Source organism: Spermophilus citellus, assembly GCF_964194105.1.
Source record: "Spermophilus citellus genome assembly, chromosome: 13".
In the NCBI taxonomy this organism is placed as follows: Eukaryota; Metazoa; Chordata; class Mammalia; order Rodentia; family Sciuridae; genus Spermophilus; species Spermophilus citellus.
In genome coordinates this window covers 50,883,411-50,905,613 of record NC_138193.1, presented here as the reverse complement: position 1 = coordinate 50,905,613, position 22,203 = coordinate 50,883,411, and the positions used below count along the sequence as shown (strand labels likewise).

At 35.8% G+C, this 22,203-nt stretch overlaps 2 protein-coding genes across 2 annotated transcripts in view; one reads left to right on the top strand and one right to left on the bottom strand.

The window, feature by feature from the left end:
• Window positions 1-639: 639 nt before the first annotated feature.
• MRPL19 (mitochondrial ribosomal protein L19) lies at window positions 640-9,374 on the top strand. The gene is made up of 6 exons (XM_081264158.1): window positions 640-774; window positions 937-1,054; window positions 4,002-4,120; window positions 4,331-4,465; window positions 8,488-8,669; window positions 8,799-9,374. Exons 1-6 carry the CDS (start codon window positions 672-674, stop codon window positions 9,018-9,020), a joined length of 879 nt encoding a protein of 292 aa, XP_081120284.1. The 5' UTR covers window positions 640-671; the 3' UTR covers window positions 9,021-9,374.
• A 2,673-nt stretch (window positions 9,375-12,047) lies between these two features.
• Window positions 12,048-22,203, bottom strand: part of GCFC2 (GC-rich sequence DNA-binding factor 2) — a 47,299-nt gene continuing 37,143 nt past the window's right edge. The window contains exons 14-17 of the mRNA XM_081264152.1: window positions 21,895-21,961; window positions 19,485-19,631; window positions 16,231-16,355; window positions 12,048-14,286 (exon numbers count right to left, since the gene is read on the bottom strand). Of these exons, the coding sequence (XP_081120278.1) occupies window positions 14,169-14,286; window positions 16,231-16,355; window positions 19,485-19,631; window positions 21,895-21,961 (457 nt within the window). The 3' untranslated portion in view covers window positions 12,048-14,168. The remainder of the gene's footprint in view (window positions 14,287-16,230; window positions 16,356-19,484; window positions 19,632-21,894; window positions 21,962-22,203) is intronic.

Below are 22,203 nucleotides of genomic sequence, written 5' to 3'. Positions count from 1 at the left end.
GAGGATAAAGGCTGGTAACATGTATTAGAGATATGGATGGGAAGATGAGAAAGCAAGGATTCTTGAGATATTTGATGGTGCCCAGCATAATTTTAGGCTATTTACCACGGAGAGACAGAGAAGAACCAAGATAGCACTTTTTCCCTGGAGCAAAAAAATGGATGTTGAAGCCAATACTGGGAAGGAAGCTTAAAGAAGACTATGTTGAATGGACATGCTGAATTTGAGGTAACTTTGGGACACTGATTCGATAAAATGACCAATAATCACATTAGTTTAAGTATTAAATCCTTCCAGAAGCTCACTATTCCCGAGAAACACAAATTTCTTTTCATTTTGGTTTTGTTTTATGTTTTGGTTGCAGGGGTTGGAACCCCAGGGTCTTGTGCAAGCAGACTTAGCTGCCACTTAGCTGTACTCTCAGCCCCTCAAATTTCCTAACAAGACTTAAAATTTACATTTTTTTGCTGGATCTCTCCCAGTTCAAACTGAAATTTAGTTCCTTAAAAGGGTAATGCTGTCTGTAATCTCAGGGACTTTGGCCCAGCTGTTTCTCAGGAGGAAGTCGCGAAAGAGAAGCTCTTGCATATTTTGTCCCATAACACCTACCATCTGGCCGCATTCATCGCATTGCTTTCTGGGAGTTGTAGTTTCTACCTGAGTGAGCCAACATGGCCGCCTCCACCTTAGGTGGTTGTGGGGCTGCCATGGCCTTGGCCCAGAGCTTCCGAGCCGCCAGGGCGCTGTTCCCTGCACCTGCCTCTGTGGCCTGCGGTAAGTGGAGCGGGGCTTTAGTACTGGGGCCCGCGAGGACCATGCTGGAGAGAGGTGTGCAGGAGCGACTTGGTTGTTGTTCTGCAGGTTGTTAAAGATTGCCGGGCTCTGCCTGTCTCTGGCTGCACGGAGAGTCCTGATCTCTGTTGTTCACTTCTGCAGGGGTCCGCGCGGGGCCCGGCCGGCAGCAGAGCACTGGGCCTTCCAAGCCCGGCGAGTTCCGGCCGCCACCGAAACCGGTCATTGTGGATAAGCGCCGACCCCCGGACCAGGACAGGAGGTGAGGCCGTGCTGGGCGGGAGGCGGACTGGCTCGGAGGTCTGGCTGGCCGGCGCGGCCCGGCACCCCTCTGCACGTGCGCGTGTGGAGGCCGCCGGCTCCGTCTCCCTGGAGCGCGCCCAGCTCAGTTCTGTCCTCACCGCTTGTCTCCAAGCTAGCATCGAACTTCTTTGCAGTTTTAGTAAGTCAGAACTTCAAGTAGGAATTCCCCAGACTTGAAGCTCTTTTACTATACCATAGTTTTCCTCTGAGGCACATCTTGTTTACACCTGTTTGTATCAGAGTTGGTCTTTTCTTCCCCAAATCCTTCACCATACGTAGAAATCTGTTGGCCCAAAACTTTGCTCTTCAAACAGTCTTAAGTAAAATTCTCGGTCACTTAAATGAATATTGGTAACCTAGGCAATACGTGCAAATTTAAAAGTAAGATTTATAGGAAGTGTTTCTGTAGAGCCATGTGAAATTTTTTAAAAGCAAATTTTAGGAGGAAAAACAGTGTGATTAGAGGCTTTCTGGAAGGGCTGTAGGTTGTTGATTAGATTTCAATTTTCTTTATAAAAAAAAACATTTAAAATATTCTGTAGTTCTAAACTGAAATAAACTTCGATTTAGGGAACTTAGCAATTCAGAAAAAGATATTCTTTAACTTTTGTTTTTCTTTTGAAGGTGGAAAAGGTATTTCTTAGTGGCTAGCTCTTAATAAAATTCATTTAAGGAATGTAAACTGTATACTCTGGAAACAATTTGGTAAAATGTAGTAAATTTGAAGTTATGTATAACTTTCCACCTAGAAGGCACTCAACTTAAAGGTACTCTAACACATATGTACAAGAATGAACATGACATTACTGTAACAAACTAAAAATGAGAGGTGGTTAAGATATCCATCAGAGGTGAATAGGCAAATATAATCATACATTGAAATATTGCATAAAAGTGAAAAAACAAATGAATGAGAGCAAACAAGATATAGATTAATTTCACAAACATGATTTATGTAAAAAACCTTTAGAATAATTGATATAGTATAATACCATTTTTATGAGTTTAAAACCATGCTAAACAGTATTATACATTGCCCAGACATACATGCATATGTGAAGGGGACATGCTCCACCTTCACCAGGCTATCAAACCTAATGCAATTGTGGCAAGATTTCGTATTATTATAATGGACCTCCTAATATGACAGAGTAAGACACTGCCATCATCTCCTGTAATATTCTTACCCAAAATGCTTAACCTTAGTCTAGGCTTGTGGAAAAAAATAAATCCAGGGTCCAGTGATGGTCTCTAATATACTGGCCTTGACTTTTCTCACTCTTTTTAAAACAAATTTCACCCCTCTCTCCTCCCAGTACTGGGGGTCTAACCTAGGTCCTTGCAAATGCTAGGCAAGGACTGTACTAATGGAGCTGCATCTTCACCCTGGCCTTGGCTTTTCAAAAGAGTCAATGTTAATAGAAATACAAAGCTGGGGAATAGTACCAGGTTGAGACTAACAGCCAGATAAAATGTGTAAAGCTTGATTATATTTTGAAGTAGGCAACAATCAGATATAAAAGATCTTTCCATGATAATTAAATACAATTTGAATATGAACTATATATTAGAATACATTATTGAATTAATGCTAATTTTCTTAGGTGTCATAAAGGTATTGTGATAATATGGAATAAGTCCTTGACCTTAATTATTGAGAATAATATGCCTTGCTATTAGATATTTTCAAATGTTTAGGAAAAATATGCACATATAAAGCAAATATAGCAATGTAAGCAGTTGGTAAAGGTGCATGGTTATGGTTGTATCATGCCAACTCTGGTTGGTTTGAGAATTTTCAGTTGAAAATTGAAGAAAAGAAAAATTTATGGGACTAATAACCAAATTTACAATAGTAGAGTAGGAAGGATGCACAGGAGCTTCAACTACATTGCTAATTTATTTATTAAGATGGGTGAATATTAATTTTAATGTCATTTATGCTTTTTCTATATGTGAAATATTTCATAACAAGTTTGAAATCAGTTAAGAAAATAGGAAGATTATTTTTAAAGTCAGTTTGTAATTGGTGTTTTATATGTTTATACCTTTTCAACATAATTTATTGTTACAACTCAATGTGAAGGAGGCCTGTGGTTATTATCATAGGTTTTGGAGACTTACAGACATATTTACATTTAAATCTTGACTTGATAAATTTATAATTAATATAATAATGGATCAGTTACTTATTCAAGCTTCAGTTTCTTCACCTTTAAAAAAGAATTGATAATACTAAACCTATCTAGTCTCTAAAAAGGTTAATTTATGCTACTGTGTCAGTCAGCTTTCTGTTGCTGTGACAGAGTACCCGAGATAATCAATTTAAAGGAGGAAATATTTTATTTAAGCTCATGGTTTCAGAAGTTTCAGTCCATTGTTGCTTGGATGAGTCCTTGTTGCTTTTACCTGTATCATAGTACATCATGGAATGAGTGTGTGGCAAAAGAAACTGCTCATTTCATGGTGGTTGGAAAGCACAAAGAGAGAGAGTTCAGGGCGAGGGTCCAAAACAATCCTTAGAGACTTGTTCCCACTGTCCTAACTTCCTTCTTCTGGGCCCCAACTCCTGATGGCTCCACTGTCTCCTGATGGTGCCAACAACCTTTAGCATATAAGCTTTTGGGGTTACATTTAAGATCCAAACTATATCAGCTACTTAGATGTTTCATAAAGCTTTTTAACAAAATTCTGGGTGAGTACTCAGGAATTGTTAGCTGTTTTTAGGAGCATTAACAATAATTTTAGATACCACAGTTTTAGAAATAAAATTGTCTTCCTAATTTAGGAAGTGAAAAATAACATGTCAATACCATATTCTTCCATTTCTTTTTAAAGCAACAGGTTTTTCTTTTAGTGGCCTAAGTTTGCTTTTAATTCATTTTGTTCTTTGTATTTTTTAACAGGTTCTTGAGTCCTGAATTCATTCCTCCAAGGGGAAGAACAAATCCTCTGAAATTTCAAGTAGAAAGAAGAGATATGTTAGAAAGGAGAAAAGTACTCCACATTCCAGAGTTCTATGTTGGTCAGTAAGAGCTGGATGCCTTTATTCTTAGTAGTTGGAAGGTTAGTTTTCCCTATTGCAAAGAACACTATTCTTTACATATCAGGGTTTTGCCCCGAGGAGGCATTTATTCCTAATATTTTATTAAAAAGTTTAGGAAGGTCAATTACCTAGAAATGTTATTTATTTCTGCATCTCATATACAAGTTCACTTCTCTTTTGAATTGGTAGGAAGCATACTTCGTGTTACTACAGCTGACCCATATGCCAGTGGAAAAATCAGCCAGTTTCTGGGTATTTGCATCCATAGATCAGGAAAAGGACTTGGAGCTACCTTTATTCTTAGGAATACTATTGAAGGACAAGGTAAGCTTAATTTTATTATTTTAATTGTCTAGAAAATGTTATCTAAGGATTCCTTTTTGTTTTTTGCTTCCTGGAACAAGACATCTGAAACTTAAAAGTGAATTGGTGGGGGGACATGGACACCTCTGAGGAAAGGTAAGGACCTTCTGGCCTTAGAATGGATCCAGAATTGTGAGTTGTGGTTACAGCTTACATACACTTGGTGGTCTGCTTATTCTTGATGCTTCCTTTATTATAGGGACAATAGCCATTAGAAGTGTACTCACTATAGCAACAGGGGAGGAAACAAGTGACTATAAAGCATTGGTGATATTCCTTTTAGGAGTGAATAATCTATGAGAACATTAAGACAGACATAACAATGTTCTATGAATTACTTGCTCCTAAAATGAATCTTCCCATTTTGCTTTATATTATGACAGAAAACAGTCACCACAATTATACTGTTTTATAAACCTTGGAGGCATTTAAAGCAGGCAAAATTGTGTTTGTATGCTATGTCTAATAAGGTAGATGAATATGTAAAATTCTAGGAAGATTATGAATTTAAATGGCAGGACATGTAAAGTTTTTGTAGTTAAAAGTTGTATGCCTCATGGTTTCCAGTGGTGAAGTAATATTTTCAGAGAAGCTGATAATATGAGAGTAGTTGCTGTCTTGTTTATTCTGTAATGACAGGTGGGGTTGATACATAGGAATTCAGTAGGACTTGATCGATTACAGATTCTGGTATCTCCCATCAAGTCATGTACTTGAAGTCTTTTTTTTTTTTTTTTTTGGTACTGGGGATTGAATCCAGGAGTACTTTACCACTGAGCTACATCATCAGCTGTTTTGAGTTTTTATTTTGAGACAGTCTCACTAAGTTGCTTAGGGCCTTGCTAAGGTGCTGAGGCTGTCCTCAAACTTGCAATTGATTCTTCTATCTCAGCCTCCTGGTGTTCACCCATCATGCCTAGTTTGAAGTCTTGAAATAGAAATGAATATAACTGTGAGTCAAAAGATGTGTTTTATTTTTCTTCTTGAAGACTAAAATGTTAATAGTTTCTTCCTCACAGTGTTCTAGTCAATCAGCTATTGATTGTACATGAAATACTGGACATAGAACACTCAAAAAACATTAGCTCCTTCTTGCCATTCTCTATAGTATGTTTGACTATTGTAACCAGCCTTGACCTTCCCCATCAGTGCTCCCTGCTAAAGTGGTTCCTTCTAGCCTAGTATTTTTATATACCATCCCCATAATTCCCACAATGGTTATCCCCATGATTGATCCTTTTTACTTTTTAGTTCTAGATGTGCACATGCAAGTGCCTCTGTAGTGTCTCCATCTGAATGTCTTATGTGCATAAATCAATTTGAATACAGCTCTTTGTTTCTTAGAGTGTTCTCTTGCAGTCTTTTCTATTTCTATAAATGCTACTACTGCCCACCTGTTTACTCAAATAATTTACTTTCTTTTACATATTCAGTCAGTAAGTTTTCTTGGTTCAGTCTCCAAAATATACATCCTAATTTTGTCTCTTTCTTCCTCTTCATTGCAAACACAATTATTCATGTCACCATCATTTCCTGCCTGCAGTTGTGCAGTCTGTAGTTTACACTCCTGGTTATCTTAACTTGTTTGTGCTGCTATAACAAAATGCCCAGACTGTGTAATTTACAAAGAACAGAAATTTATTTCTCACAGATGTGGAGGCTGAGAAATCCAACCACTGGCAGGTTCTGTGAGGCAGGGCCCCAATCCCTGGCTTCCAAGATGGTACCTTGTTGATTTACATGTGGATTGGACAAATGTTGTGTCTTCACTTGGTGGTGAAGGAGTAAAAAGGGCCTAAGCTAGTTCCCTCCAGCCTTTTTATAAGGTACTATTACAAAAGGTCCCACTTCTTAATACCATTCTAATAAAGATTTTCAACAACAATTTTGGACGGGACATTCAAACCACAAAACTTTGCATACCAAGTTACTTGCTCCAGCCAAATGGGCCCTTCCCTGTTTTTTTTCCAACATGACACATTTTTAAAACCCCAGGGCTTTTTTGTATTTTGTTGTTTTTACCTGGAGCATTTTTAGACCTATATAGCATCAGTTTACATGTCATCTTCTCAGATAGGCTTTCCCTGATTGTTGTTCCTTGATTGTTGTCCCTTCTAGTGTCATCACCCTATCTTGTCTTCACTATATGAAATTACCTTGTTGGCTTGTTTCTTTATTGTTCATCATTCACTAGCACGTAAACTTCATGAGTGAAGAAGGATTTTACCTGTTTTGATTTGCTATAGACATAGTTTCTAGATACTGACTGGAACAGAAATGGTGTACGGTAAATATTGGATTGAATCCTGATACTAATGTTAATTGTATATAATAGGATTATATTTCTCTTGGGATTGTTTCATAAAATATCAGCGTTTGTTAATACAGATGGCATAATTAAATTATTACTGTGGTACCTTGACATACTCAAAGCTGTTCCTAGCTTGCTTCATGTGGAGGACCAATGTGTTAAAAATGTAGGCTATTTGTATAAACATAGCTTACCTTTTTTTTTGATTCAGTGCTTGTTTTTGGTTTTACAAAGTATCTTGTGTTTTCTACATAATATAGTAAAATGTAGAACAACTGCAATGCCATCAATAAAATGTGTACATTTTCTGATTTTTTTTATAAAAAGGCCCATCCTTAAAAGAGGTTTCAACTAAACCAAACTTAAAATAACATTTACTCTTTACGATCATTAATCTTATTACTCTTAATATTGATGATTAATTTTTAATCAGGTAATTGGAAATGAACAAAGATATGACAGAGATTGCATTTACTGAAGACATTCTGTAAATTAATGCATGTTATAAGAATTGAACAGATATGTGACAACATTTATAGAAGATATTTTTCTTTAGACTTTATTATTCTCATTCAGGTTTTCTTACTTTTTCTTGTTCTTTCTACCTTACTTTTTATTTAAATGGATTTTAACTTATTTCTATTTTTTTCAGAACTCTTCTTTTTTTTTTTTTTTTTTTTTTTTGGTATTAGGAATTGAACCCAGGGGCAGGCACTTAACCACCAAGCCACATACATACCTACCCTGCTTTTTAATATTTAATTTTATTTTTTTAATTGTCAACAGGCCTTTATTTTATTTATTTATATGTGGTGCTAAGAATAGAACCCAGTGCCTCACACATGCTAAGCAGGCACTTTGCCACTGAGTCACAATCCCAGCACTTTTTATTTTGAGACAGGGTCTCACTAAGTTATTTAGGGCCTCCCTAAGTTGCTGAGGGTGGCCTTGAATTTGTGATCCTCTTGCCCCAGCCTCCTGTGTCACTAGGATTATGCTAAGAGCCACAGCCAAGTAATATGATGCATGGCATTTTTGGTTGAAAGGTGACACCAGCTAGCCATTGAGATGATATGATTATGTTAAGATTTGCATTCATATGGATATTGGACTCCTGCTGTTCACCTGGGCCTGCTATAGGACTCCTGGAGAGTTCCCATTGGTTGGGGAAGTACAGAAGAAGGAAATTGGGGGGTGGGGAGGAACTTCCTCTGGTGTGCTGGGAGAACACCTTGTGGGTCCATGGGGATTGTTGGGGGGGGGGTGCCATTGGCGGCATTTTCAAATAATAAAGTTTGTTCCTGCTTGGGTGGCTCGTGATTTTGTGCCCAGCCAGACTGCGGCAGGATTATAGGCATGTGCCCCCATGCCCAGCCTCAATACTCCTTCATCTTAAAAATTACAAATTTATTGGGGCTGGGGATGTGGCTCAAGTGGTAGCGTGCTCGTCTGGCATGCGGGCGGCCCGGGTTCGATCCTCAGCACCACATACAAACAACGATGTTGTGTCCGCCCAGAACTAAAAAATAAATATTAAAAAAAAAAATTACAAATTTATGTCATATTTTGTACATGCAAAACCTTGTGTTGGTTCCTTATGAAATAGCTTTTACTGTAGTGTGCAGCATTTGCAGGAATTCTGATTTAGATTCTGAAAATGTTTTCTTTTTAGGTGTTGAGATTTGCTTTGAACTGTATAATCCTCGAATCCATGAGATCCAAGTGATCAAATTAGAGAAACGGCTGGATGATAGTTTGCTTTACTTACGAGACGCCCTTCCTGAATACAGCACTTTTGATATGAATATGAAGCCAGTAACACTAGAGTCTAGCAAAGAAATTCCTGTTAATATGGTATGTGTTGTACATTTGGAACTGAAAGTACATATAAAATAAGAAAGAATCATCTTAATGAAAACTTTACAAGAATTTTTATTTATGTATCAGCCTAATTCTTCTTCTTCTTTTTAAAATTTTGCTTAGCTCAAAGTAAAAATGAAGCCTAAGCCTTGGTCCAAACGCTGGGAACGTCCATCTTTTAATATTAAAGGAATAAGATTTGATCTTTGTTTAACTGAAGAACAGATGAAAGAAGCTCAGAAGTGGAGTCAACCATGGCTTGAGTTTGATATGATGAGGGAATATGACACTTCAAAAATTGAAGCTGCAATATGGGAAGAAATTGAAGCATCAAAAACGTCCTGATTCTGAGAAATCATTTGTTTACTTGCTAAAGATGTATTGGTTGCCAGAGGATTTATTTTAAATCCAATTTAATTTAATTTATGAGAGAGTTACTAAGCATTTATTTTTTAGTATGTTAAAAATAAAACTTGCACATCAGTTTAGTACTCTAAGAGGAGAAATGTATATGCCAAATGGCCCTATGTTCCTTTCTTAACTGGAAACAAAGCTACAATGGAAGTCAGAGTGGTACCAGAATGCTCTTTATGGAGCATGGAAGGGCAAGGGGAATGGGTGGGATTTTTTTTTAATTGTGAAGCAAATCATTAATATGATATTGTATGATTTAAAGAATAATAAAATGAACATTATGTACTCACTGTTAAGAAATAGAACATTGAGTGATGCCTATGAAAGACATAGGACATTTACTAAGATCTAAGAAACCTGTCTGTCTGAAGTCCCTCCTTTACTCAGGTGCACACACCATCCTGACTTTGTTAATTATTCCTTTATATTTCTTTGAGTTTATTGCCTACATATATATTTCTAAACAAAATAGTTTTGAAAAACCTATTACCAAGTATAAAAGATAGTATTTGTTGGGAAAAGTATAAACGGCAGCCGTACCCCAGAGAAAAAACCCCAACATGGCGCCTAAGGACTTCTTCTTCCTACCTTCTTCTTCTCTGCAGTGGCGCGAAAAGTTCCCGCCCTTGTGAACTCTCCCGCCGGCGCCAATTTCAAACCTCGCTGGCGGGGAACCTTAGCCCCAATGAGAACTAATTCCTGGGCGGGGAGCTGATATCTGGAAGAACTTGCCAATAAACGGGCGGCCTGCCATTTATCTAAGCCCTGCCATCTCCCCTATAAGCACACAGCTTTTTGCAATAAAATTGGAATTCTTCCTGCGAAGTGTCTTTGCGTGGGGAATTCTTTCAGTGTTGCCATTATTACATAATTAAGGTTTCAAGAACATGACATTCTTTGGGTCAGTCTGGCTTCAGCTTCCCTGAGAGTTTACGAAAGCTACTCTGAGGAAGTTCATGGCTAAGGTTATAACTGATTTCTGCTAACCAGAAGACTTACCTCAGGACATCTGGCAGGGTTTCAGTGTCTACTGGGCAACTGATGTCTCGCAGAATATGGGCAGAAGGAGCAAATAGCATTTTCTGATTATCAGAGCTATGATGAATCAAACTCCAGCTTTTAGGAGTAGGTCAAAACAAAACTTATGTCTGGTGATAAAAATATCTACTTGTATGTGAAGTGAACATGGGTTGGAAAACTTTACCATGGGTATTATATATGGTGAAGACTAGCCTGTATATGATTGAGCACAGTTTTAACCCGGGTCTTGAAGGCAGTCCTGCACCTGTCAGTTGAATCATGCTCAGACCTGCTCTCTAGTGCCTAGCTCTATTGGGCCTTTGGTGTGTTGAGCTGTTTTTGTCTACTAACTCATTTTGGTGGAGCACATTCTTCGGTAGGTTTTAAAGAGAGTATCTGTGGTGATAAATTTTTTTTTTCCCCCAGAGAACCTAAGATGCTAGAGTCTTGTATAAATTTCTAATTTTGATGAGGTACAATTCTTTTTTTAATTTCCTTTCATGGTAAATTCTTTCTGTAACCTAACAAGTCATTTTTACTTGCCTCCAAATCCAAAATACTCTATGATTTTTTTCTAGTAGTCTTTCTGAGTTTTACATTTAGATCTATGGTCCATCTCCATTTTTATGGTGTGCATATGTCTCTCTGTGTATGTGTGTGTGTAGATGAGATGGGGTCAAGGCTTTTTTAGATATCTAGTTGTTCAACCAATATGGGTATGCTTTCCCCATTGAATTAACTTGGCCCCTTACTGAAAAACTATAAATGTAGGTCTCTTTCCTAGACTCTTTATTCTAATCCATTGACATATTCATCTATTCTTATTATAATACCACAGTGTCTTGATTACTGTGGTTTTATAGTCTTGAAAATTAGATATTCCAAGTCTTCCAAACTGTTCAAGATTGCTTTGGGTACTTTAAGATCTTTGCACTTTGAAAATTTAAAATCAGCTAGTCGTCTATTTCTTTTTTCCCCTTTTCTTAAAAAAAAACAATGAAATTTTGGTAGTTAATGCATTAAATATACAAATTAAAATTTCTAATTCATGAACACGCTTGCTCCCTCTAGTTAGGCTTTTTGCAAAATGAAGTTTTAAAAAGGGTGGGAATGTAGCTCAGAGGCAGTACACTCCTGGGTTCAATCCCCAATATTACACACACACACACACACACACACACACACACGCATATTAAAGTTTCAAATTAGATCACAAGTTTCTATCAGATCACTAGCATGCCCCCCTGGCTTTGATTCCTATAATGATCTTGCTAAATGCACTTTTTAATTCTGGTTGATCTTGTTAAATATTTTTTTGTCTTTTACTCCTTTTTTCTCCCTATATGAGATTTTCTATGTAAATGGTCTATTATTTATGAACAACTACCCTAGCTTTGTCTTAACTGGCTAGAAACTCCAGAATGACGCTGAACAGAAATGCTGAAAAGCAGATATCTTACTTACTGTTTAATGACTAACCATTAGGTGTTTTTCACGGATAGCCTTTACAAGACCAGGGAATTTATACTCTTAGTTTTCTGAGAGGTTTTTGTATTTTAAGCGGGTGCTGAATTTGTCAGATGCTTTTGTAATCATTGAGATGATTGGTTCTGTTATCATCTAAATATGGTTTTTCTCCTTTACTCTGCTTATGGGTGACTTACACAGATTGTCTCTAAATTTTTTATTGTTTGGTACAGGGGATGGAACCTAGGGATGCTCTACTGCTGAACAACATCCTCAGCCTTTCTTTTCTTTTAAAATTTTTTTTAATACTTATTTTTTAGTTGTAATTGTCAATACCTTTATTTGTTTTTATGTGGTGCTGAGAATCGAACCCAGGGCCTCGCACGCGCTAGGCGAGCGCTCTACCACTGAGCCACAAACCCAGCCCCCCCCCTTTTTTTTTATTTGAGACAGGTTCTCACTAAATTGCTCAAGCTGGCCTTGAATTGGCATCCTCTGGCCTCAGTCTCTCCAGTAGCTGGGGTCACAATGCATGGAACTCAATGTTAAGCCAAACTTGACTTACTAGAATAAATCCTTTTAGTCATGGTATATTATCACTTTATACACATACTGTTAGAAAAAAGTCCTTAGCAAATTAAACCTATGTTTAGAAATAATTAAAGTCCTTTATAAATGTTTAAGGACTCTATTTACTCATGATGGATATTGGGCTGATATGTTTAAGTTCTGTGTCACATGATATTTCTTAGGAGTCATCTACATATGTAAGTATCATTTTGTCAGGGGCCTAAGAAATGCAAAAATCAATTGTGTTGAGGTGGTTTTTCCATCATGATAAACATAAACATCTATCTAATCTATAAAAATTTCACATTCTTTTCTTTTTTTTGCAGTGCTAGGGTGTTAAACCCAGGGTCTCACACATGCTAGGCAAGAGCTCTACCATTGAATTATATCCCTCTTTACATTCTTAAGTGAACAAAAAGCTGTAAAAATCCAGGAAAAGAATTAAGATATGAGATGAGTGCTCAAATCCATGTTTTGTTCTTGCCAGTTGTATCTTCTCCATTCCATCCATTTCATAGGAATAGAAAAAAAATAATTTTGCATTAATGATTAGGTAAAATTTCACAAAAATTTATGAATTATATAACATAAAACTTTGAAGTTTTTCAAACTTCAGGTATAACGAAATTAAAGACTATCAGAATAGTTGAATGTTCTAATATTTTTCATTATACGAAACGCAAGAGAAGCATTTCTGTTTAAAAATCTTAAGGGAACACATTTGACAAATTTCTAGTTAAAAATACAAAAGTCAGAGGCTAATTTACAAATGTACACTTTAATAATAAAAAATTTACACATTTCACATGCAATAAAATCTGCCATTTATGCAAAAACAAAAAATTACACAAAAGTCTTTTTTTTTTTAGAGAGGGGTACCTGGGATTGAATTCAGGGGCACTCAACCACTAAGCCACATCCTGAGCCCTATTTTGTATTTTATTTAGAGACAAGGTCTCACTGAGTTTCTTAGAGGATCATGAGTTCAAAGCTAGCCTCGCTGTTGCTGAGGCTGGCTTTGAATTCATGATCTCCTGCCTCAGCCCCCGGAGCTACTGGGATTACAGGCGTGCGGCCATTGGACCTGACCACATACTTTCATAGAGATAAATGTCTGAAAGGATAAAATTAAGATGAAAACAGTAATTATTGCTGGAGACAGTCATAGTGAAGGAATGCTAAGTGCTTTCCAGCAATGGTCTGACCAAAAAGCAGCAACTTGCTAAAAAAGCAACGGCAGCATACCAAAAAAAAAAAAAAAAAATTATACAAAAGAAAAGTGACAAATGAGAAAAACTAATTTGCCACACAGGACAGGCAAAAAAAAAAAAAAAAAAAAAAAAAAAAAGTCTTTTTTACAATATAAAGGCCTTCAAGCCCATAAAAAAAATGAATGGATATTTCAAAAAGAATAATGAATTGTCCAACCCAATACATTTTTTGCTAACAGCCAAAACAAAAGAATTACAATTCTTTTTATCTGTCAAATATAATAACTGGTGGCGATTCAGTGGCACTCTTATGCTTATTTGGTCTTGGTACAAGAGATTGGTACAGATTTCTGAAGGACAATTTGACTATCCAGTTAATACATAATTCTTTCTAATTAAGATTTCCTTATTAATTGTAAACAGGAGTCGTTAAAATAATTACAATTTAAACATAGTTTTATGGTCAAAGCAGAAGACTTATTTGCTCCTCTAAGCCAAAATAGCTACATCTGAGATTTCTCCATCTCCCCTCTTGGAAAAGTAAAGAAATTCAAAGATATACTGATTGATCTCTTACTGCTCCCTGTGCATTTAATTTCTTCAAGCACCAGTTAATTAGGAAGGGCAGTTTTCCAGGAAAGCAGAAGGAGGGAATGGAGGGAGGAGTTCTGTTCTTTGGAAATTCTACCCTCCATTACAAGGAATAAAAAGGCACCAGGCTTTGTTTTTTGTTTTGTTTGCAAGCAAAGGGATTGAGTATTATATTTTAAAATATATAAATCTCATTTTAGTACTTTCCTATTAAGTGTACTCAAACTTCTTTAATTAGTGATTTAAGATGGTCTAGGTGATACTCTTCTGTGAGGGATTCTGCTTGATGCAAAGCTTTTATTTTCACCAGAATAAGAATTATTTCCTTGACTTCATTCCTGAAAAACAAAACAAAGAAACACTGCCCTCTTTAAAAATGCATCAGGGCTGGGAGTGTAGTTCAGTGGAAGAGTACGTTCTTGGCATGCACAAGGTCCTCGGTCCAACTTCCAGATCAGGACCACCACCAATAAAAAGTGAGCTATGAAGGCACAGTGATGAACTCAGGACCCACTAATTATTCATTACTCCAAAACAAAAGCTTAACCTTATGTCAGTACCTAATATAGCATGAGATACAGAGATGCTGCCTTCTTCCCCTACAGCCACACACTGCACAGTGACATTTTGATCAATGACTGAAAATTGCTGAAAATTCTATTGCCCAGTGACACTGCAGCCATGATAACATCATATTCAATACATTACTCATGTTTGTGGGGATGCTGGTGTGAACACACCTACTGTACTGCTGCTATATAAAAGTACAATACATACGATTATGTAATAACACCTGATGATAATAAACAACTATATTAGTGATTTATGTATTTACTACACTATATTTTTTTTTTTTTTGGTAGAAGGAAGAAGAGAAGAAGGAGTAAAAGCCCTGATGCATTTTACTAGGGATTGAACCCAGGGGTGCTCTACCACTGAGCTATATCCCCAGCCCTTTCTAAACTTTAAAAATTCTGAGACAGGGTCTTGCTGAATTGTCCAACATGGCCTCGCGCTTGTGATTCTCCTACTTCAGTCTCCTGAGTAGCTAGGAATACAGGTATGCACCACCACATCGGGCCTATAATACTTTTTAATTATTATTTAAGAGTATATACTTTTTTAAAAAAATTTAGAGTAAAACAGTATGCTGTGCTATGTCAGAAGTAGCCTCATATATCTAGTGCTTACTGAATCTCGATTGCATCATTTTCTCCTGTGCTTAATTTGATGGCCCTAGGAGTGAAAGACTATAAAATATATATACATATTGAAAAACCAGCCTCTATCTCAGAGCACCAGTTGCTGTGTGTGCATGCGGAGGACCGAGCTAGCTCGCAATAAACACCTCTTTGCTGTTTACATCGATCTTGGGTCTCTGGTGGTCTTTGGGGGTCCCGAATTCGAGCATAACAATATATATATACACGTACACACTTACTTACACACACACACACACACACACACCCCTATACACATACACATACACGCACATACCATATAGTCCAGGTGTGTAGCAGCTACACCAACTATATTTGTGTAAGCACACTCTATGATGTTGGTACAACAATAAATCTCTTAAGGATTCATTTCTTGGAACATATCCCTGTTGTTATACTACAGTTTTAATGACATTATGGTGGAAGCCAGAGTAGGAATATTTACCCCAAGGCATCAGCAAATGTTATAAATTTGACCTTTTTCATGTAAATTTTTTTCAATTGGCAATTTACCAGAACACTACTGTATCCTGTAAACATTTGATGCTGCGAATGAGACATTCACACCAGAGATCTAGCTACTGTTGGGTAAAAACCAGGATGCACACTTGTATTGAAGGAGTGCTGAATTTTTAAAAATAGTCAAGAGAATTAAAAATACATGGAAATTGTTTTTCAGTGCTGGGGATCAAATCTATGGTCTCTTATATGGTAAGCCAGCATTCGATCACTGAGCTACATCCCAGCTCTCATTTTGAATGTTTAATAAGAGGTTTCTGATTTAGAGTTTTGATTCTAAATTTCCATATGTATTTTTTGGAAATGTTATTTTGGTAAAGATTTTATATTTAAAAATAGGAATATGCATGGGGTGTGATTACAGTGGGCCATTTGAAAGGTAACCATAAAAATATGTACTAATTCTACCAAGTCAACAGATTTTTGAGAAGTATAATAAATGTACAAATGTTTGTAAAAATTATACAAAATTTCTAAGAATTGCTGAGCTCATGCAAGATCCCCAAACTATACTTATGAAAGTTAAGATGAAACATGCCTTACCTGAATTCATCCCCAGACAATTTATGTGCAGACTGCAATAACAACTGAATGAAGTTTTCTAACTGGGGAATAGATGTCCTCGTAGCACAATTTTCAAACCATTTTTCTGGTAGACATACTACTATCTGTTAATTAAAACACATGGCTGGTTTATGATAATGATAATTATCTAAGGACTCTTGCTAACATAATCTCACAGTAATTATGCAAGTTGAGTATTATTCTTCCCATATTACAGTTTGATTCAATAAAAATTTTGGAAAATTTCCTTTATTTTGTGAAAGGTCATATGCCATTTAAAAAAATCATTCTTTATTGCTAAGAGCTTAAAACAGACTACTTTTATGAATGTTTTCTAGAGGTGCTTATAATTCTTTCCATACTTGTGTATTCCTGGGATAAAAAATCCACATAAAACATAACTTACAACTAACAACCACAATGCCTAGACATAAGATACTTTCAGTTAACCTAACTATGTTTCACCTAGTACATGATCTACATAAACAAATTAGAGTTAAGGAATCAAATGAGTGATTCTAAGATATACAGGGTGAAAGAAAAATTAATTATGCTTTGATAGTCTACTAATCTCATACATTGCTTTAAATGTCCATGGAAGCAAAATGAATCAATGCAGTGCATTCAATTGTTCTTTTGGAATAAACAACAACAACAAAAAATGGCATTTTATAATCATCCTCCTGAAGGTAATGCATGGTTTGGGAAAGCTTTAGTAAAGTCAGCAAAATATTTAAAAATTAAATAAAAGGATTTATGTGTGGCTCCATGGCACAGTGCTTGCTTTTAGCACGAGTGAGGCACTGGGCTTAATCCTCAGTGCTTGGTGAAAGGAGTGGGGGAAGGGGAGATAAGAGAAAAATTAAAATGAACCAAATATTATAATATATGTTCAATAAAAATTCCCAAAAATACCTTCTAAAATAAATAGGGCTGGTTAGAATTAAATACGTAGTTAAAATAAAGCAGATGTGTATGCGCTGAGGTACGTGTAGCCCAGGTGTGGAGCACATGCTTTATGTGTGTGAAGCCCTGGGTTTGAACTCCAGCAGCAGTAATAGTAACAACAAAAAAATCCTAAAAAACTATGGATGAGGAAAAAGATTTATTGTATTCCTTAATGACCTTCTTCAATTACTGAGAAAAAAAGGCAGACACTTAGTTAACTGAAGAAGGCCCAAGGTCCTATAAAATTTTACGCAGACTACTTTTTTCAAAAGTTTCAAAACTGGTTTGGAATTTAATACCATTTGTACTTGCTTGCCCCATATTTTGTATCACAAGTATCAATAAAATTCTCATGTAACAAAGAAGTTCATATATAAATGAGACTAGAACTTAAACCCACATTTTGTTGATCTGCTTTTCTAGCCACATATTATGAAAGAATGTACTTTAAACATATTTTTCTTCTCTACTTTACAATCTTTATGTTCAAAGAGGACCCTCTAAATCTGAAACACAGTACAGATGATAATTTAAATTTTTGATATGTAATGTCCAAATCTATACCCAATATGAAAACTACAGTCAGAAAAATCATGGTTGGCTAGGAAGTGGTACATCATTTCATATGTATTTTTTTTTTTTAGAAATTATAAAGTATATATTTTCTCATATACTTAAAAATTCTTCAACTATAGGCTTATCTTTTTGGACAGACCAAGATGTTTTAGGGGACATTTAGGTAGTTTCCAACTATCTTCTATTATAAGTAACGCTACAACAATATTCTTTACATTTAAAATATGTGTATGTACATCTCTGATTTTTGACTTAAGATAAATTCTTAGAAGTCAAAGGTATGAACTTTAAAAGTTTTGTACCCATCATGCCAAAATATTCTCCAGTAGGCCTGTGTCCCTTCTCCCACAGTGTGGGAACCCACTGTGCTATGCACTCTTGTCACAGTGCTCTTGCTTATGCCAACACTGGGAATTACAGACAGAATAACAGCAAAAACATGGATCCCACACATTTTTCTTTTTGTAGTACTGGCAATTGTTTCATGCATGTGAGGCATGTGCTCCACCATTAAGCTACAACTCCAACCCTATTTAAAATAAAATTTTATGTTGAGACAGGGTCTCCCTGAATTGCCAAGGCTGGCCTTGAACTTGTGGTCTTTCTGCCTCAGCCTCCAGAGCACCTGGGATTACAGTTGTATACCTTAGCACCTGGCTGTAAACAACTTCTAAAAAAATTGTCTTTACTATATAATAATTTTCATTTTTCTGATTATTATACTATAATCTTTCTCATGTATTTGTACATTATTTTTACATATCCTTTTTTGGTAACTTGATTTGCGTATTTTTGGTCATTTTTAAAAAGAACATTTGAATTGTTTATTGATTTGCAAAGGGATTTTTTTAATTTAACATAGATTTTAATCCTTGTTATGTGTTACAACTTCTTTCCTACTTTCTCAACATCCTTCAAAAATAAATAACAGGAGAAAGAATAGTATAGTGAGCCCAGTGAACATAGTCTTCAGTTATCAATTAATCAATTAATTATCAAATTAATTTTGTATCACAAGTATCAATAAAATTAGAGAGTCCCCTTTGAACATAAAGATTGTGAAGTACAGAAGACAAAATATGTTTATAGAACATTCTTTCCATAATATGTGGCTAGAAAAGCAGATTAACAATTATCAACAATTAACAATTAATCAAACAATTATCAATTAATCTCAATGAATTTTTTTGATCCACTTAAGGTTTAGATTTTTGTCAAATCTATTGCTTTTTGTTATTATTTCTTCATTTGTATTTAAGTTTAGAAAGGACACTCTCACTCTTGATAGTTATTTACCTCTACTGCTATAATTTTACAATTTTTTATTTCACCTGAGGTTTATTTATTGACTGATTGTGGTACTGGGGGTTGAACAAGGCCCTGAATGTACTAGGAAAGCACTCTACCAATGACTATACCCCCAGTCCTTGCCTAAAATTTATATTGGTATATGGTGAGAGGCAAGAATCTAACATTCTTTTTGTGAAGAGCCAGTTGACTTAGCATCATTAAGTAATTTTCCCTTATTGGTGATATTTCAAATCAGTATACTAATTCTTAAATAGAGAGGGTCTGCTTCTGGGTGTCTACTGTTGATTTATTGACTTGTCTATTCTTTTGTGAGCATCACAATTTTAATTAATTTGCTAAAATTTTAATAGCTATATTTTTAAAAATGATAAAATCATAATTGCTCCTGCACAACTTACCTGGTTGCATTTTTTCACAACATCTGGTCCAGGTATGGCATTAAGAAGAGCTATAATAAGGTAGCGATTTAGCAGCTTCCCTAGTCCTAGCTCTTGCAAGGTGTTGTCTGAAAGGACTCCATTCCAAAGAAGAATATTTCGGAAGAGCTAAAATAAAACATAAAGTGAATACACATGTGTTTTCTTTTCTTTTCTTTCTTTCTTTCTTTTTTTTTTTTTAACTAAAGATTGAAGTCAGGGTCAATCAGCCACTGAGTCACATCTCCAACACTTTTTATATTTTATTTTGAGACAGGATCTCACTAAGTTGCTTACAGCCTCTCTAAGTTGCTGGGGCTGGCCTGAACTTGTGATCCTCCTGCCTTAGCCTCCCAAGTTGCTGGGATTACAGGTATGAACAATTGTGCCTGGATTATGCATGTGTTTTCTAAGTCTCTAACCAACATAAAGAGTTGGTCATACTCTTCAATTCTCATTACAATTAGCCTGTCAATTAACTATAACTCTCAATTACAATTAGTTGGAACTGTCAACTTTAGAACTGAAAACATCTCTGAAAAATACCTATTTCTTTACAACCTCTATTTGCTCACTCTATTTTCGTTTTCTAGGATAACCACCACAAATCTGTTTCAAATGAATTCACTAGGTCCTTTCCAGACCAACAATCTTCCTCCTCAATCCTGAGTACAAGGCTGCAGGATTCCAGGATTCATAAAGGACCATTGTTAAAGCCAGGGCCACTGTTGCAAAGGTGTGACCTTAAGAAGTCAGTCAATGCTGAGAACTTCATTGCTCTGATATATAAAGAATAATAACCTGGGCATTTGGTGAAGTCCTCCAAACTATAAAATAAATACTAGCTGTCTTTAAGTCCAGATCTTCCTGTGAATTTTATTGCATTCCCCGCTTTCTTTCCAGAAGTTATTTACTACTCTGAGTGCTGAATGACATGCAATTTTTCTATAATGTCATGCTTTATATTATCACTGATGTTGTCCCCTCACCTTGAAAGTCCTTTCCCTGACTCAACCACATGACAAACATTAATTCACTATTGAAACTACTGTTTCTGATATGATCTATTGATATGATCTGTCTTTTTGTTAAACCTAATAAACACTTTAACTCTCCTAATTCTTTTTGGTAGCACTTAACACGCTGGTCTTTACTTTAAATCTAGGATTGAGCCCAGAGGTGCTTAACCACTGATCTACATCCCCAGTCTTTTTATTTTTAAATTTTGAGACAGGGTATAGCTCAGGGCCTTGCTAAGTTGCTGAGGCTGGCTTTGAACTTGCAATCCTTCTGTGTCAGACTCCTGAGCCACTGGGATTTATAGGCATGTGTTGTTACACCTGGCTTATCTTTCATTTAGCTTCCTTAAGGCCACTCTCTTAAGGGTTCTAAGGTTTCTATGAAAGCACTACTTTCCATTTCCCTTCTTCTGTCAATATTTTCAACGTTCTTTCCATAGCCTTTTCTTCATGCTTTACCCTATCTCCTTAGAACTTGTCATTCAAGACCATGGCTCTAAATGCAAGCTGACTCCCAAAACCTCAACTCAGATCTGTCCCCTGACATTTGGATTCATATATCCAATTGCCTCCTAGACTTTTGGATTAGTCCCAGAGCTGTGTTCAATTAATTATGTCCAAAACTGACCTTACCTTCCCTCCCTGGCCTTTTCTTCTTCCTTTACCTCCTATAATATTCCCAGAGAATATTAAGTAAGTCACAAGGTTGCCAAAGTCAGAAACTTGGCTATGACCTTATGTTCTCAGATGTAAATTAATTGAGTCTTTTTAGTGGTACATCTTAAATGTCTTCTGAACCCATCTTCTTACCATTCCTATTACTACTGACTTGACAATGACTTTATGTTTACTTTTTAGAACAAGGGTTAGCCAATTATGACTTGGGGGTTAAATTCAACCTCTGTTTGTTTCTATAGGGCCTGTGGGCTAGAATAGTTTTCACATTTTTTAAATGACATTAAAAAAAGTTTTTTTTTTTTTACATTTTTTTAAATTTTTTTAATTTTTTTTTTATTGTTGGTCGTTCAAAACATTACATAGTTCTTAATATATCATATTTCACAGTTTGATTCAAGTGGGTTATGAACTCCCATTTTTACCCCGTATACAGATTGCTGTTTTAAAAACAATATTTTATAACAAGTAAAAATTATGTGACATTCAAATTTCAATGTCTATAAGTAAAGTATTACTGAAACATAGCCATATTTATTTGTTTACATATTATCTGTGATTCTTTTGGACTACAGTGGCAGAATCCAGTATTTTAGTGGATACTATACAACCTGCAAAGCCTAAAATATTTAAGAAAAAGTCTACCACTTTGTTTTATAGTCAACTCTATTAAAAATAAATCTGCATTTTTATTTTACCTTCAGAGCTGACCAGAATTGCCTTTCTTGGAACTTGGAATGCGGTGATGTTTCATTTTCTACAGCACTAATTTGAGACAACAGAAAGAAAAAGGAGAAAATGCAAATTACTCTTTCAGAATCAGAGTTTTAAAAAACATTTATTTTAAACAAGCATACTAAGCCTTAATTGAATATAAATGGAAGTTCCCTACATGGAGGTGACCTGATATCTATCAAAAATTACAAACACATCTACACTCTGACCCACCAATCCCATTTTTGAGAATGTCTCTTGTACATACGTTTTCAAATATATAGAATGGTATG

Coding starts and splice junctions, on each gene's coding strand:
- MRPL19 (XM_081264158.1), top strand. CDS start 672: ATGGCCGCCTCCACCTTAGGTGGTTGTGGGGCTGCCATGGCCTTGGCC. Junction 1,055..4,001: donor CCCCCGGACCAGGACAGGAG/GTGAGGCCGTGC, acceptor ATTTTTTAACAG/GTTCTTGAGTCCTGAATTCA. Junction 8,670..8,798: donor AAGAAATTCCTGTTAATATG/GTATGTGTTGTA, acceptor AATTTTGCTTAG/CTCAAAGTAAAAATGAAGCC.